Here is a 14,814-nt window from a genome sequence, read left to right as displayed (position 1 = left end):
TTGAACCTCAGCTTCCTCCTTTGATGCATCTGTCTGTGAAGACTCCATTCATCCAGGATGACAGGTGTAAACATCTCCAACTTTTTTCTGTCATTCCAAAGTATCTTTACATCACGAGGATCTACGTCAATTCAAATCCTGAATCAAAGACGTTTTTTGTTCAGGATTGTTTGGCCTGAATGTCAAAAATACTAAAGCACAGCGACTTGACGCTTCTTCTCCCACACGGTTTCTGTAAAGATATAACAAACAAAAAGACCTATTTTCTCAAATTTTATTTACATTTTTCATCAGTTAAATATGCAACTTTTGTGATACAATCATTGAGTTTGAAAAAAAGTTTGTGATGTTTACATTAAAAAAAAAAATCTGTATTTCAATTACCCGAACAACGTCCTTGTTTAGAAAAAGACAAAGTTCTCCCTTCGCCGCTGCACTGGAGGACAGCGCTGCTCCTCAGCAGATTAATAGGTGTCAAACATCACATACATTCATCATCAAAGTCTGTTTCTGACAGAACTCTTTAGTACTGAAATTTTTTGATGCAAGGATCTGTGTATAATCTGTAAACATTCAAGCAGCGACTTCTTCTCCAATCCTCAAAGCTCAAGCTTCAACCGTCTCTGAGGATTACCGATGTCACTTCCACTAAAACATTTGGCAGTTTAAACATGGTGGGGTTCGTTTGCTAGCAGACGTAGCTCTGAAGACTTCTTTAGGTTCAATCTGGAGCACATCAATGTGTTAAAATGAGACTAGAAAAGGCAAAGCAAATGTGCGGGGCGGGGAGGTCTTCCCCAACGAGATGGGACAGTTCCCTTCCAGAAAGGATGTGAGGAGTCGTATCAGAGCTGCTTCTTTGGCCTTTAAACCACCAGCCGACTGCAACAAACTTGACACTTGCTTTCCATTTAAGATGAAAATCAGCATTTTTTTAAAATAGGAATGAAAAAAAAACAACTCTGTGGAAAAGGCAACCGTTTCAACAAGTTGCCAAAACAGCTCCAAGGCAAGCTGATGTGCACCAAAGAGAGAAATCTTCCCAAACTCTGGTTTCTCTCACAAGTGATTCACATTTTCTGCAACTTACTGCCTCGTAGGGACAGATATAAAGTATATCCACAGAAATGATGACGTTTCTCCCATTTTTTCCTTAAGTGATGCTTCAAGCCTGACAACAGAAAAAAGCTTGGAGGTTCTTCTCCTCTGGTCCTCCTCAGACTACCAGGAGGAAAAGAACGGCCGCTTGCAGTGGAAGGTCTGCGTGAAAGCGTTGCCAAGAGTGACGACTCGACCCTGGCCGCCGGAGCGGCTACGCTCCACCACCACTCGAGGCATCTGCACCAACTGGATGGGGCTCTTCCCATCTTTCAGTGCCTGGGTCAAGTTCAACACCTGAGGACAAGCGACGTTTCATTAAGTCAAGCCCCAAACGTTTTTGCAAAAACTGTTATATACATGTACCGCTGAGAGAGACAGTTCAATTATGACACTATTTGAAATAAATACAACATGTATAATACTCTCAACCTTTGTCTCTGTTCATTTTTTCCCCAATTTATTTGATTTATCCTGTCTAAATATATTTAACAATAACATAAAGAAGATGAGCCGAAAAAGTAAAGACACAGAAGACAGCTGAACATATACAAGGACCACAGTGGCTGGAAAAAACAGGAAGAGATCAGTAGCAGAAAAAGAAACAGGAAAAGACAGGAGAGAAGAAGAGACTGGGGGAAGAAAAAGAAAACTTAGGGTACAAGAAAATTAATAAGGAATAAGCAATAAGGAAGAAATAGGAAGATTGAGCAGACAGAGATGAACCAGAAAAAGACAGGAAGTAGAAAAAAAGAGAGAGGAAACGAGACTGGAACAAGGAAGAAACAAAACTAAAGGTTCAGCAAGAGGTAGACACACGTGGGCAGGGCTGAATCCTCCCTTTGGTTTTTCAAAATAAAACACACAGAAATGCAAAAAAAAACTAAAATAAAATAAAAAAATAAAGTGTCAGCAGGAAAAGACAATAAAGAGAAAGAGACAGAAAGAAAAAAAAGAAAACTTAAGAAACGAGAAAAGATAGAAATCAGGATGAAACAGGAAACCCGAAGAGACACAGATGAACCAAGAAAAAAACAGGAAATGGGAAGAGGCAAAGCAGAGAAAGGAAGCGGAAAAAGAGAAGAAAAAACAGAAAAGTAAAGGTGTGCAGGTGAAACTCACCTGTCCTCTCATCACAGACATCTGCCTCTCAAACATGGTTTTGTCGAAGCCCTTGTCAGCCTGAGGACACAGAACATTTTTGGTGAGAGCAGCTTTCCTGCATGAAACTGAGCGGCCGCAGAGGCAGGGGGCGACTGGTACCTTGAAGAGCTCATAGAGATCCTCACAAAGGTCCTGAACGAAGTTCATATCAGAGAGGCGAGACAGCACCAGCTCCCGAGTTTCCTGGGAAAAGGCCACCTTGGCCTGAGGAAGCCACGCCCAGTGGAACGGGTCTGACAAAGCAACAGGAGGGTGGTTAAAGGAATGTTCTGGAGCTTCCGGGTCTCTATGGAGCCTTAGACTGTCAAGACCCAGAAGTCCTTCTTCAGAACTGTTCAGGACCTGTGCTGTATTTACTTGAACTCGGTCTCTGATCATGTGGAGTTTATTCTGGATCGTCTATTGTCTAATCTCTGCATGCTTTAATGCTTTTATTCTCTAGAAACTGGGTCTGAATCATGTGAACCGTGATGTAGCATCGTTTACATCACAGGTGCTGCATCTGGCTCAGCAGGTGTTGCGTGTTTCATCCCGTCAGCGTGGAAAACTTTGCTCTTTTTACGTACATTTATGTAATATCGTCAACAAGTGTGATTCCTGATCACATTAAAAACATGTAATTAAAACATTTTTTCTCAAGATAAAACAGGGCTTATTCTGTCCATGAAGGAGGAGGATGGCAGCAGCCCCAATCCCAGGCCACAGACCGGTACCAGCCCATGGGACAATTTTTTTCCTGTTTTAATCATAATCTGAATCTGAAGTTTTAATTTCAAAAACTAGTGATTCTCTCCACCACATCCAACTTTTTCCTGAAACATTTCAAGTGGCACAGTCTTTCTTAAAGCTGTTGCATTGAGCGCTAAACTGCAACCCCCAAAACTAACAGAAACAAACGTATTTGGAAAATTTCTATTAGAGGAGCCTTCCACTTCAAAGATCATATAAACTGCAGTTAACAGAGAAACACCAGGAGTGATAGTCTTTCTCACAGACCTTAATAATAACGCACTCTTCAGCAACTGCCTGTCATGAGGATGCTGCTAATAAAGTTGTTCAAATGGTGGATTCATGTTTATAATTATGTATATATTAAATACCAGTTTTAGTTACTTTTTTGATGAGGCTGAAGTTGGTGTCTGATTTTGGAGTTTAAGAGCAAATCTAGATCACAATTGAATGCAGGGTTACTACACATTTCCTCAAGTTAAATTTAAGACCTTTTCAGACCTTTCTAAGAGCTAGCATATGAAAATAAGACCAATTTCGCACAGCCGTGTGCCGTCTGCAGGGCTCTAAATGAATATTTTTGGTTACTGGCTCGTACCATTCAAAGTCTGCCAGTCAAATCTGGACTCTACTAGCCAAAGGTTTCTATGGAAAACTAATGTATGTATTTCCAAGAAAAACATTTTATTAAGTTAATTTCAGTTGATGATTATTGTCTTGCAAATTAAAAAAAACAAAAAAGACTAATAATAATTGAAAATGCTTTGTGCCAAAGCAGTGAAGTAGCAAATTTCATTGATGACCTACTGGATGCTCACAGATGTGGTAAACTTTGCACCTCAGTTTGTTTTTTAAGATTTTTTTAAAATAATTTTTGATATATTTGATAAATGAGACCGACTATCCTTTTTTAATGCAATATGTTTCTATAGAGATAAAAACTACCTATAGTAAAATGATTATTTTAAAGTTGTTTTTTTTCAAGAATGTCATGCATAGAAAGATAATGTGCATTGAAAAATGTTTTACCTTATTGTGAGTTCTTACAGATCAGTGAGTTGTTGTTCTGTCATTTTAAAGAGTAACAATGACATGAAGATAAAAGTGAGTGTGTTTGTGTCGACTGAGATCAGTGTGAGCAAATGCAAGAAATTACCAGTGTACCTGAATGCAACAATGGAGCTCTTCATGAACTCGCATAAGTGCAGAAATTCCATGCAGTCCTTGAATGCACCACCAGAAGCTGCGAACATGAGGATTAAACCCGCTAAATCAACACCATAAAGTGAGACTGAAATGTTGTGAACTAACTCTGGGATGGATGTTTTTGGTACCAAAATGGAGAGGAAATGTAGACACTTAAAAATCATGGTTGTGAGTTTGAGTTCCTGTACCTGAGTATGAACAATGCTTCACTTGCAAAGTGGCTAGTGCCTTTTTTTCTACCCTTTAAATTGAAGTTTTACTCGTATTTGGTGGGTATTAAAGGGGCCATACAAAGAAAATTCTACTTTTTGACGCTTTAAATGCATTCCACTGTTCATTCCTCTCTATAAAGAACCCCAAAGCTGTATTTTGATCCGTTCATGCATTTAAGAGTAATCCTCTAAAAACCTTCACTGTCTGCAGCAGCCCCTCCCATACCCACGAAAACGAGCGGGTGGAAACGTGCAGGGATAAGTGCTTTAAAAACGCTTATTTAGACTTATTTTATATACATTTTGGGGAATATCTGATAAAGAAAGTGGTAAAATGTCAAGTTTCACCAGATATTATTCACAATCTAAGTTTAAAACGGCTGATAAGAAAACTTTAATGTCCCAGCATTCTACTAGTACTTGAAAACTCACGGATGATTCAGTGAGACATGAAGAGTCTCACAATGGAATCCATTTGTAACTGAGGTTTCGTGTGTACTTTTAAATATTTTTGTGTGCAATTAGTTTCAAGCTGTTGTAATTTTAATTTGTGCATGTGTAAATTGTATTTTTTTTATTTTGTAATTGTTTTACTTTTGCACAAAACAAATTATATGAGTTACAAATCAAGAATGTACAAATCCAAAGTTATGCACAAATCCTAAATTACGCACGCACAAATCAAGAATACGGACGCACAAATCCTTATTTATGCACAAATCAAGAATTTTGCACCCACAAATCTGAGTGAGTCTATTTTCTCTCCATATTTCAGCCCTTCCTGTCACTGTCGCTACATTTTCTGTGTGCAGAAATCTTTTGAATGCTCCCACGGGTGCCTCCCTCCCTTTCCTTCTTTGTCTTTTTTTCTTTTTTTTAAAAATCGGTGGTTGGTATCCAGCGTGATGTTGATAAACGCGCTTTACTTACACAACTGTGTTTAAAAATGTTACACTTTAGACCAGAAAGGCCAAACGGAAACAGTTTTAAACTGCAACATTTTTACGACCAGGAAATCAAAATTTAAGGCTTTTTGATGAATATTTCCTCTTTTCTACATTTTCAAATTCAAGTCTTTTTAAGACTTTTTAAGACCCCACAGGAACCCTGTGAATGGTTTCTATAGGAAATCTGACGAACACATAAAGCAGCTGCAGATGCTTTACAGAGGATAAAGACAAACTTTATCCTCAAAAGTTAAAAGAAAAAAGAAAATCAGACAGTAACTTCAGCCCTGTACAGATCAGTATAAAACACCGTCTGACATTAAAACAGTCCATGTTCTGAAGAAGGTGGGAACCCCTGCTCTAGAGCATCGCTCCACTTCAAATAGAAAACAGATTAGTTTTATTTTCCAAAGGAGTAAATGAATAAATCTGACATACAAGCTCTCCACTCGTCGGGGTGTTTGAAGGGGAAGGCCAGGCCGTTGTCGATGGCTGCGATCTTGATGGAGCAGTCAGGGCTGTTCTCTGGCCACTCTGCCTCCTACAGAAGGAAGACAACCGCCACAGGATTTATCACTATTGATGGGCATGTAAAGGATGAAGTCCAGAGTTTTGTCAGCAGAACAAATGATACCATTATGTATTCCTGTAGCTACAAACACAGACATCCAGAAAAGCAACAAAAGGAAAGACTTTTTCTGATGAATTAATATTAAAATGTGAGAGCAGCCAGAAGAACACACAAAAACACACTGCTTGTGGTCTGAGTCAAAAGCTGAAGTCAACCCACTTTCTGCTGCTCTCTGCCTTCTCCTGGATTTTCATACTTGATTAACCAGTTGTCATTCCCTCGATCTGAAAAATAGGCAAAACGTTTCCTAAATGCAGACATGTGACAGGAAGTCCCGCCGGTGTTTCTGAGGCTCATGCTGGCCACCTGTGTTCCTGATGATGTAGTCCAGCACCACCAGCCGCTCGAACTGGGACTGCAGCTGCTTCCTGGTGTTCTCTGGCAGAGGTTCGGCCTCAAAGCGCCGTAGCCAGTTGTCGGCCTCGCGGTAACCCTCCACGAACAGCTGGAAGGAGCCCACCTGCAGTCGCACACAGCGTCCGTGAACCGCCACAACATGACAAAATGCACATTTGGTCATGGTTAGTGGTAAGTGCAGGCCACGTGGCTTATCAGCCTGCATATAGCGGGCTCAGATGTTTCCAAAGCGTATCCAAAGAGAGCAGATAATAGAGCACACTCTCAGAACAATGAAGCTGCACGTTTATCTGACCAAAACTGGTAAAGTGAACGTAACCAAGTTAAAAAAACATTTTAGTATTTGAGTGATAAAAACAAATAAAAAAAAACAGAAAGGGTCATAGTTCTGTAAACTGAAACAGCCTTTCCAGAGTTCTGTAGAAAGCTGGACATGAGGCGAGCTTCCACACTGAAACTACCGCTGTCTTACTGCAGGAAGGTGACGTGGCACTTCGCCACTGATGTTACCTTTGGAGGCAGGCCCACTCTGTGGAAGCGGCGTCCCACCTTGGGAACTTTCTCCAAGGCGTACTTCTTCCCTCTGGACTTTGCTCTGTCGATAGCACTGTAGTGGAATGTCTCACTCGCCAAATACACCACCTGGTCAGAGATTGTCAGGTACAGTTTGCTTAGCTGTGATCACACAAGGACTAGAGTCCTTTATCAGTCACGTTGCAGACTGTTCCGCGCACTGACTTGTGGGGCCCAGATGACCCAACTTTTAATGTAAGCAAGCCTAGGAGAGTGGAAGGGTTAATGCTGAGTGTAAAGCAGGGAGAGACTGGTTCCCATTTTTAGAGATTCTGGTACGACTCCACCGCAGATTTGAACTCAAACTTTCAGTCTCAAGGCGGACACTCTACCACTCTAGTGTCAGGAATCGCATTCAACATACAACTTATTAGGCAAATAGATCAAACAGCGAAAGATATGATTATCTGATATGATGATATCACCGTTTTCTAAGTGTTCTAGGAAGGATATAACACCAAACTTTGTGTATATCCCTATTGGTATTCTATCTGCACACCAAAGTGGGGCTGGTTCAGTTTGGGCCTGCTTGTGCGGCCACCTTAAGGGAGGTCATGTGCAATATGTCACAAAAATGAGTACACCCCTCACATCTCAGCAAACATTTAGTTATATCTTTTCATAGGACAACACTGCATGAATGACGCTTTCACACAATGAACAGTAGTCAGTCTAAAGTTAGTATAGCAGTGTAAATTTATTGTCCCCTCAAAATAAATAAAAATACAGCCAATAATAGCTAAACTCCTGGCAACAAGGGGGAAGGGGTGGGGGGAAGAGAAATTGTATATTAGGCATTCCTTTCTCTCAGTTTTAGTAGATTTGGTCTCAAAACACATAAATGTAATCTGAAACTACATGTTGCCTTTTTTATGTTCAAAGTTCAAGGATGTGTGAGTGTATATTTATGCTTTGAAGTATTTTATTATATTTTTTCAAATAAATTTTTTTAAAGCTTCTCAAAAAAGTAATTTTAGGCTTTTATCTGGTTGTTTTTACTTTTTTTTTTTTACCAATCTGAAAAATGATTCGAATGGTGACTCTTAAACCATGACACTATCAGAACTAGGGGTGTGCCAAAATATCGATATTGCGATATATCGCGATATTTAGTCCTGCGATCGATTCTCGATGGGTTCTCACCAAGTATCGATATTATATTTTCATTTAAAGAGGCTGTAGCGCTGAGCGTCTGAGTCACGCGCCGGAACTATGGGCGCACGCTGCGTCGGACTTTTAATAGCGATGCACGCGCTCATTCGGGAGAAGCACCGGTGAGATACAGGCTCTGTAGCGCGTGTGTGAAGCATGCCTACCTGTCAGCATTTATCATCCATCTGTAGGAGATCCACCCGGTAAGAAGTGACTTTGTCTGAGTGCTAGAATGTCAGCGATCACTTACTTCCTGTTTGCTGTGGGAACTGAGCGCGTGCTTCGCAGTTGTCTGTGTACGCTTCAAGGAGCGTCGGAATTTTCGCTTTCATGCACTTCAATGTTTAACCTGCTGCTGTACGGTGTAACTTTGATAAATTTATAATGTGACGTTTTCAAACAATGTAATTACTTGTTGCTAATGTTAATTTTAAAGTAATTCTCAAATAAAAAAGCAGGATTTGATGTATGAACTTAAATTTAAATGTAATTAAACTAAAGTACATGAATTCACTGTAAAATTAGGGAGAATGCTAATTAATTGAAGCACTTAAAATTATATTTATTGCCATTATTATGTGTGTTTTAAGGATTTTACCTATTGACTGCTGACTGACCAAATGGAAAAATGATAAAAATTGGAAAAATAATCTCAAGTAACAGTCTGAGTAAATCAGCCTTTATTTTTGGATGCTCAGCCCTTTTCAAGTGAGAGAAAAGTGCACAAAAAATTAGGTCAATTTTGAGAGAGGCTGTAAAACATTATATTCATCATCCTTTGGTGTGACGTTGTTTTGGAGGTAGATAGCTGTCACTACTTGACTTATTTAATATTTGTTCTGTTTACAACAATTCTGCACTAAGTAGTGTCACTGCTGATCATGTTTACTATTGTTAACATTGAATCTGACAGATAATTCCAATTCAGTTGTTGTCAATGTTTGTCAAAGACATAGTATTACTGATTTCAGCAATTTTGCACAAAAGTGTCTATAATTTGTTGCACAAAATAAGAAAAGTTGTTTAGTATGATTGTGTTTAAGGTAAAAAAGATAAATGGGGATATATATCCCCCCAAAAACATGTTCTATATAATGGTAGTTATTAGAGAGGATTTTTACCAATTATCGCAGTATCGCGATATTATCGATATCGTGAGCCATGTATCGCGTATCGTATTGTATCGTGAGGTACCCAGTGATTCCCAGCCCTAATCAGAACCGGGAGTTCTGTGATCCATTAAACCCTAGGTACATGTACTTTTAAAGGGAGTGATCTATATCTATATATAAGATCATATATTACCTTTGGATCAATAAAAAATACATATATATATTTATGAAATATTAGTTATATTTCGCGAAGCGGCTGGGTGGCTCAGTGGGCTAGGTGAAGGGCTGACACACAGGAGCCCTGGGTTCGATTCCCAGGGTTGTCCACTGATCCCCACCCAGATTGGGTCCTTAAGCAAGACCTAACTGCCTAACTGGGTCCCTGTGCCCCTCAAGTACAGGGTTGTGACAGGAAGGGCATCCGACGTAAAAACTCTGCCAAATCACTGATGCCAAACAGTGGGTGCTGTTACGCTGTGGGGACCCCGAAAGGGATAAGCCGAAAGTGAAAGAAGAAGAAGTTATATTTCGCGAGTTTTTTCAAACCCAGAAGTGAAACGACTCAATTCCTGAAGCTCCGCCTGCTGCTGCACGCGGCTGCAGTCCATTTCATGATGTCATCCTAGAGTCTGTGGCAGCGTCTCTGTATTTCTTCCACGAAAATAATCCAAACTTCTTCAAAGATGGATGCACATACCGGCCTTTAGTTGGCCTGGCCATCACTACACTGCTTCACAACAGACACTTCTGCACGGCTGTGCCAGACCAGGCCAGCTATTATGACATAAGCAAGGCTCAGGAATTCAAACTGAGTTTTTCTCGGACAGTTTGAGTGACAGCGATTTAAAAGGAGAAATACCCAAAATGCAAACACGAAACACAATTTCTTATTATATATTTTTTTATTATTATATGTTATCATAACATGTTCGAAACTCAAAAAAACTGATTTTTATTGGAGGGGGACTTTAAGGACCCCTCCGCATGGTAAAGGACCCTTCCGCACGCTTAACAACCCCTCCGCATGCTTAACGACCCCTCCGCATGCTGCAGACCCGGTACGAGGACGTAGAGCAAAATAGTATCCTAATCCTAACTTTAAGATGGTTCGGTACCAGATGCTGATCAGTACCATTTACAGACGCGGCTTGAACCTAGGGTACCGGTACCAGTACCAGTACCCTAGGTTCAGTCCGTATCTGACAAAACGACTGAACCCCTGATTTAATTGGAACAGCCAGCACGTCAAACAACAAGCTGGAGACAACAGAAACTCAAAAAGTGACGCGGAGGGGTCACTTGGAAATGAGAATGTGTAGCCTCATCACATGAAGAGCACTGACAACTCCTTGCATAGTCTGCAGGATTGTATAATCTGTACGATCTGCCTGTCTCACCTAATTCACCCTTACGTCTAAGTGTTCACTACAACCCGTCGCCTACAACATGCCAGTAGTTAAAAATGTGTAGGAAATTTTTCACTGTACGCCTTCACCAAGCAGTTTACGATCACAATAGTTTGAGCAGATCCCCTGCATGCCTAGAACAACTGTGACTATTTTACACATGCACATAGGGCTGGGCGATATGGGAATTTTCATATTGCTATATCGTTTTTTTCATATATTGTGATAACGATATTAAAAACGATATCAATCAGATAACTATATTTGTCAAAGTAATCTTTATTGCAAACAGCTTTAGGACTTCAGATTTTTACACCTTAACTTTGCCCCCCCCCAATTAAATCGAAGTTAATTCAAATTAAACTTTCATTATTTTTTGTATTAACTGTAGTATTGAAACTAACTGTGAGGAACATTTAAATATTTCCAATAAATATTGTACATATACATAATGTACACGACAGTTAAACCATAACGGTGGTATGTTTTCAATAGGCTATACAGAATTTCTGATTTATTTTAATCTGACTGCAGCACATAGAAGTTCCTTTCAAAATAAAATTAAGTCTTAAAAACATTGTTCTAAAGCAGCAAATATATTGCAGTTATTTTTATATTATTTTCTAATTTCTTCTGAACATAAACTATAGGTACTGCTGTGCAGCAGAAGATAATAAAATGTAAACTTAATTTTAAAATAAAAACAGTTCTGATAATAGATTTAATCATCATTTCACTCAATCATCTGACATGTGTACATGTTGGAGGATTGATCAAACACATAAGATCTCTTAATTTAGTGTCATGTCAGGAGTTGTTAAAAACAAGTTTATTTTACTATTATTAGATCACCTCATTAAGAAATGAGCATAAACGGCACAAATGTAACTAACAAATTCATTATTGATACATAATAAAACAACAAATTATTCTAATTTGAAGCTCTAACAAAAGCTTTTGGTTAATATTTTAACAAAACCCTCAAACTCATCTCAACTCCAGAACCACAATCGAGTCCCCGCCCCCCTGCGCGCAGCTGTTAGGAGCATGCACAGTCTTTCCTTCTGTCCTCTTTCAGCCTCTCCTTTTTCTTTTTTCATGGAGGTTCTCCTCTAAATCAGGTTTTAAACTATTCTTCTCTCCCTCACACTCTGTGGATCTGTCGGTATCAAACACCTGCAGAAGAATAATCCAGTCGGACCGAACCATTTTCAATTCAGAGGAGGGGGGTCCAGTGACGATGTTTCCAAAACAAAATATATAAACATCGTTACCTTGGCATTAAAAATAAAAGTATTTGCGATTATATATTGGTTATTGGTTTACTGAAATAATGTTTTCTGTTGTGTCCTTTTGTCATCATTCGGGGCATTCTGTGCCCCCCTCTCAGTTTGAGCTACTAGAATCAGCCGCTCCGTAAGAAGAAGCGCGGCTCTTCCGGGGGTTTCTCCCGTGTCCAAAAAAAACGAAAGTTTATCGCAATAGACTCATTTCACTATCGAAAAAAAGTAATATCGCAATAACGATAATTATTGTTTTATCGCCCAGCCCTACCTGCACACATCCCGTATCCACCCATAAGGACAGTTGTGACAAAGGATTAAAACACGTGAAGTGTTACGGTAAGCCTCTCTGAAAGGCTGCTTGTGTAGTCCCACCTTGGTTTTCGGCACAACTCCAAGGCCCAGTTTGGTGTCAACCAGAGACGCAGCGGCCTCCGACAGGTAACCCTGGTTAGGCAACAAACAGCCTCGGCCAAAACAGCATGGACAGCAGAGCTGAGAAAACAGAAACAAGTGTGAGATCTGCTGGCTCCACTGCCAGCTTCTCTTGGAACGAACGTGACACCGCTAAAGAAAAGTTCTAACTTTTCACCATCTGAACCAGGGGTCCCCAAACTTTTTCATGTGAGGGCCACATAACTGGGGGGTTGGTTGGTTTGTAGGTTTGTAGAGAAAATAATACTAAAACATTCCAACAATTAAACCTATAAATAGGGAATCCTCTCCCATTATAGTTCTTTTGAGGCGTTGAGCAGCTCATCACACAGGGCTCTAGTGATCTGGCTCTTTCAGTTCCCAAGAAGTTCTTTAGGTTGCTTTGTTGTCTTATTTAACATGTTATCAATAACTTATGCACAAAATGAATAACCAATGTAAAAAATGTTTTTATACTTTAAGTGTAAAATATGTAAAAGTTTTTTTTATTTTCCATACAGATAAAATATACAAAATAAATTATAAAAACAAAAAACAGCCATTTATTTATTAGGCAGGATACACCTGGACAGATCTGTCGCAGGGTCTAAATCACACAAAAATACACACTTTCACACCTAGGGGTAATTTAGAGTCACCAATGAACCTATGAAGCATGTTTTTGGACCGTGGGAGGAAGCCGGAGTCCCCGGAGAAAAATCACGCATGCATGAGGAGAACATGCAAACTCCACACAGAAAGGTCCGCAGTTGGTGGCTCTGTTTCAGATCCCCCTGCTGCGATTAGAACCGGGGGCTTCTTGCTGTGAGGCATGAGCGCTAACCACTGCACTACTGTCCACTGACACTACTGCGCGTTGTCCTGAACAAATGGGGAAACAAGAAGAAAGTTAAACTATTTTTCCTTTGTTTCTTGAAGGAGTTACATCCCAAAAATAAATTGCGATGGTAAAACCTGCTAATACAGATGTCCTCACTACACATATTACACTTTATTACACACGGAGGAGATTAACTGACAAGGTCTCCAGCCGATCAGGCCACAGAAAGGGGTGGACTGTTTAACTTAAAAAAAAAATAATAATCATGGGTCTCTGATTGCGTTTGGGGGACTGGCCAAACATGGAGGCGGGGCATAGTTTGGGGACCCCTGATCTAAACTATTCTTTAAGACATTTAAGGCTAGAGGATGTGTGATGCCACTCACCTTATGAAAGTATTTGGTCCATTTTGGGTTCAGGTGACCATATGGTTCTTCTGACTTTGGTTTGAACACACCAATGATTTTCTGTGGAAGAATCAAAGAGGATTTAGTGTTGATGCAGCACAGAAAAAACATTCACCTTACAATTAAATAAAGAAAACAGTCCCAGTGGTAAATTTAGAGCTTTGGGAAATGAAAGTATGTGTATGGTTCTTACTGAGAGGTTTCTGTTATCTACTACAACAGCCTTTGTTGAAATCTAGAACACATCAGTCCTACACCCCGTCCATATAAGTGTTTGTTCTACATCCTCACCCCTTTAGAGTCTTTGACAAAATAGCTCCCACTGGAACCCTGGGAGATTCTTTCAGGACAGACGCCGCTCTCGATGGCTTGTTCCGCCCTTTGGATGACGTCTGCAAACAACGGGTCTTCAGGGAAATGGTTGAAGTCGCCGGTGTGTGTCCCTGACAGACGGACAGACATGTTGGTATCGATCCTTTGGCCAAAAAAGTAAAAGCCTTCCTCTCTTACAAACTGCTGTAAGAAACCAGCAGCTCTGCAGCAGATTATCCGTTTGCATTCATGTGGTGTTGGAAGATCTGTTCTTTTTCTGAGTCAAACAGTCATTTTTCCGATCATTCAAATGCCACATGAACGCGGCACTTCTCTGTTTGCATTTTACCTGAAATACATCAATACATTGGTGCAATTGGCTCTAAATGAGAACAAAGGCCAGTTTTTAAATAAAAACTAAAAAGAATGTTGTTTTAGAGTAAATATATGAATTCTTATCAAAATTAAAGCATGTTTTTGTCAAGCTTCAATGTTATTTCTTTCTCTTATGAGGCGGATAACCAAAAACACGCCACACATCTGATTGTTGTTTAGCCCTTCTTTCAAATTTTAGAACACTTTGTGGCCCATTAGTCAAAAGGCTTGGCCACCTCTGGTACAACTTATGAACACATTTCTGGTCAGGCACCAAGTATCACCAAGTATCAAATTTGACGCAAGTCAAAAGAAGTATCGGAGGTTAATTTAAAAAAAGAGGGAGTAAACACAAATTTGACTATTGTATGCCGCCAGCCTTGATGGATTTGTTCAGAAGTATCAACTTTTCTCCCAAAGTGTGACTTAAACTAAAGTAGGGTGTTAAATTTCTGCCAAAAGTGCCAAATGAGCAAATATCAAACTCCCCGCCCACAGTGAAGGTTTCACAGGCGCACTTCTGCCTCCATGAGCGCTCCTGTAGTCCTACATGCCCGTGGAGGCATTCGTGCACACACGTAACAACTCCTGCCAG

At 40.0% G+C, this 14,814-nt stretch overlaps 1 protein-coding gene across 2 annotated transcripts in view; it reads right to left on the bottom strand.

Moving 5' to 3' along the window:
* Positions 1 to 258: 258 nt before the first annotated feature.
* pi4k2b (phosphatidylinositol 4-kinase type 2 beta) overlaps positions 259 to 14,814 on the bottom strand; it is a 17,312-nt gene continuing 2,756 nt past the window's right edge. Inside the window, exons 2-11 of one of the 2 annotated variants that reach the window (XM_024264762.2) lie at positions 13,824 to 13,975; positions 13,512 to 13,592; positions 12,246 to 12,365; positions 6,855 to 6,986; positions 6,294 to 6,447; positions 6,147 to 6,211; positions 5,795 to 5,897; positions 2,362 to 2,495; positions 2,221 to 2,280; positions 259 to 1,395 (exon numbers count right to left, since the gene is read on the bottom strand). In XM_024264762.2, the coding sequence (XP_024120530.1) occupies positions 1,222 to 1,395; positions 2,221 to 2,280; positions 2,362 to 2,495; positions 5,795 to 5,897; positions 6,147 to 6,211; positions 6,294 to 6,447; positions 6,855 to 6,986; positions 12,246 to 12,365; positions 13,512 to 13,592; positions 13,824 to 13,975 (1,175 nt within the window). In that variant the 3' untranslated portion in view covers positions 259 to 1,221. The remainder of the gene's footprint in view (positions 1,396 to 2,220; positions 2,281 to 2,361; positions 2,496 to 5,794; positions 5,898 to 6,146; positions 6,212 to 6,293; positions 6,448 to 6,854; positions 6,987 to 12,245; positions 12,366 to 13,511; positions 13,593 to 13,823; positions 13,976 to 14,814) is intronic. The other variant, XM_036210838.1, reaches the window with a different exon arrangement.

The sequence above is a fragment of the Oryzias melastigma genome, unplaced genomic scaffold, assembly GCF_002922805.2.
Source record: "Oryzias melastigma strain HK-1 unplaced genomic scaffold, ASM292280v2 sc00260, whole genome shotgun sequence".
NCBI classification, from domain to species: domain Eukaryota; kingdom Metazoa; phylum Chordata; class Actinopteri; order Beloniformes; family Adrianichthyidae; genus Oryzias; species Oryzias melastigma.
This window is presented reverse-complemented; position numbering and strand designations above follow the sequence as displayed.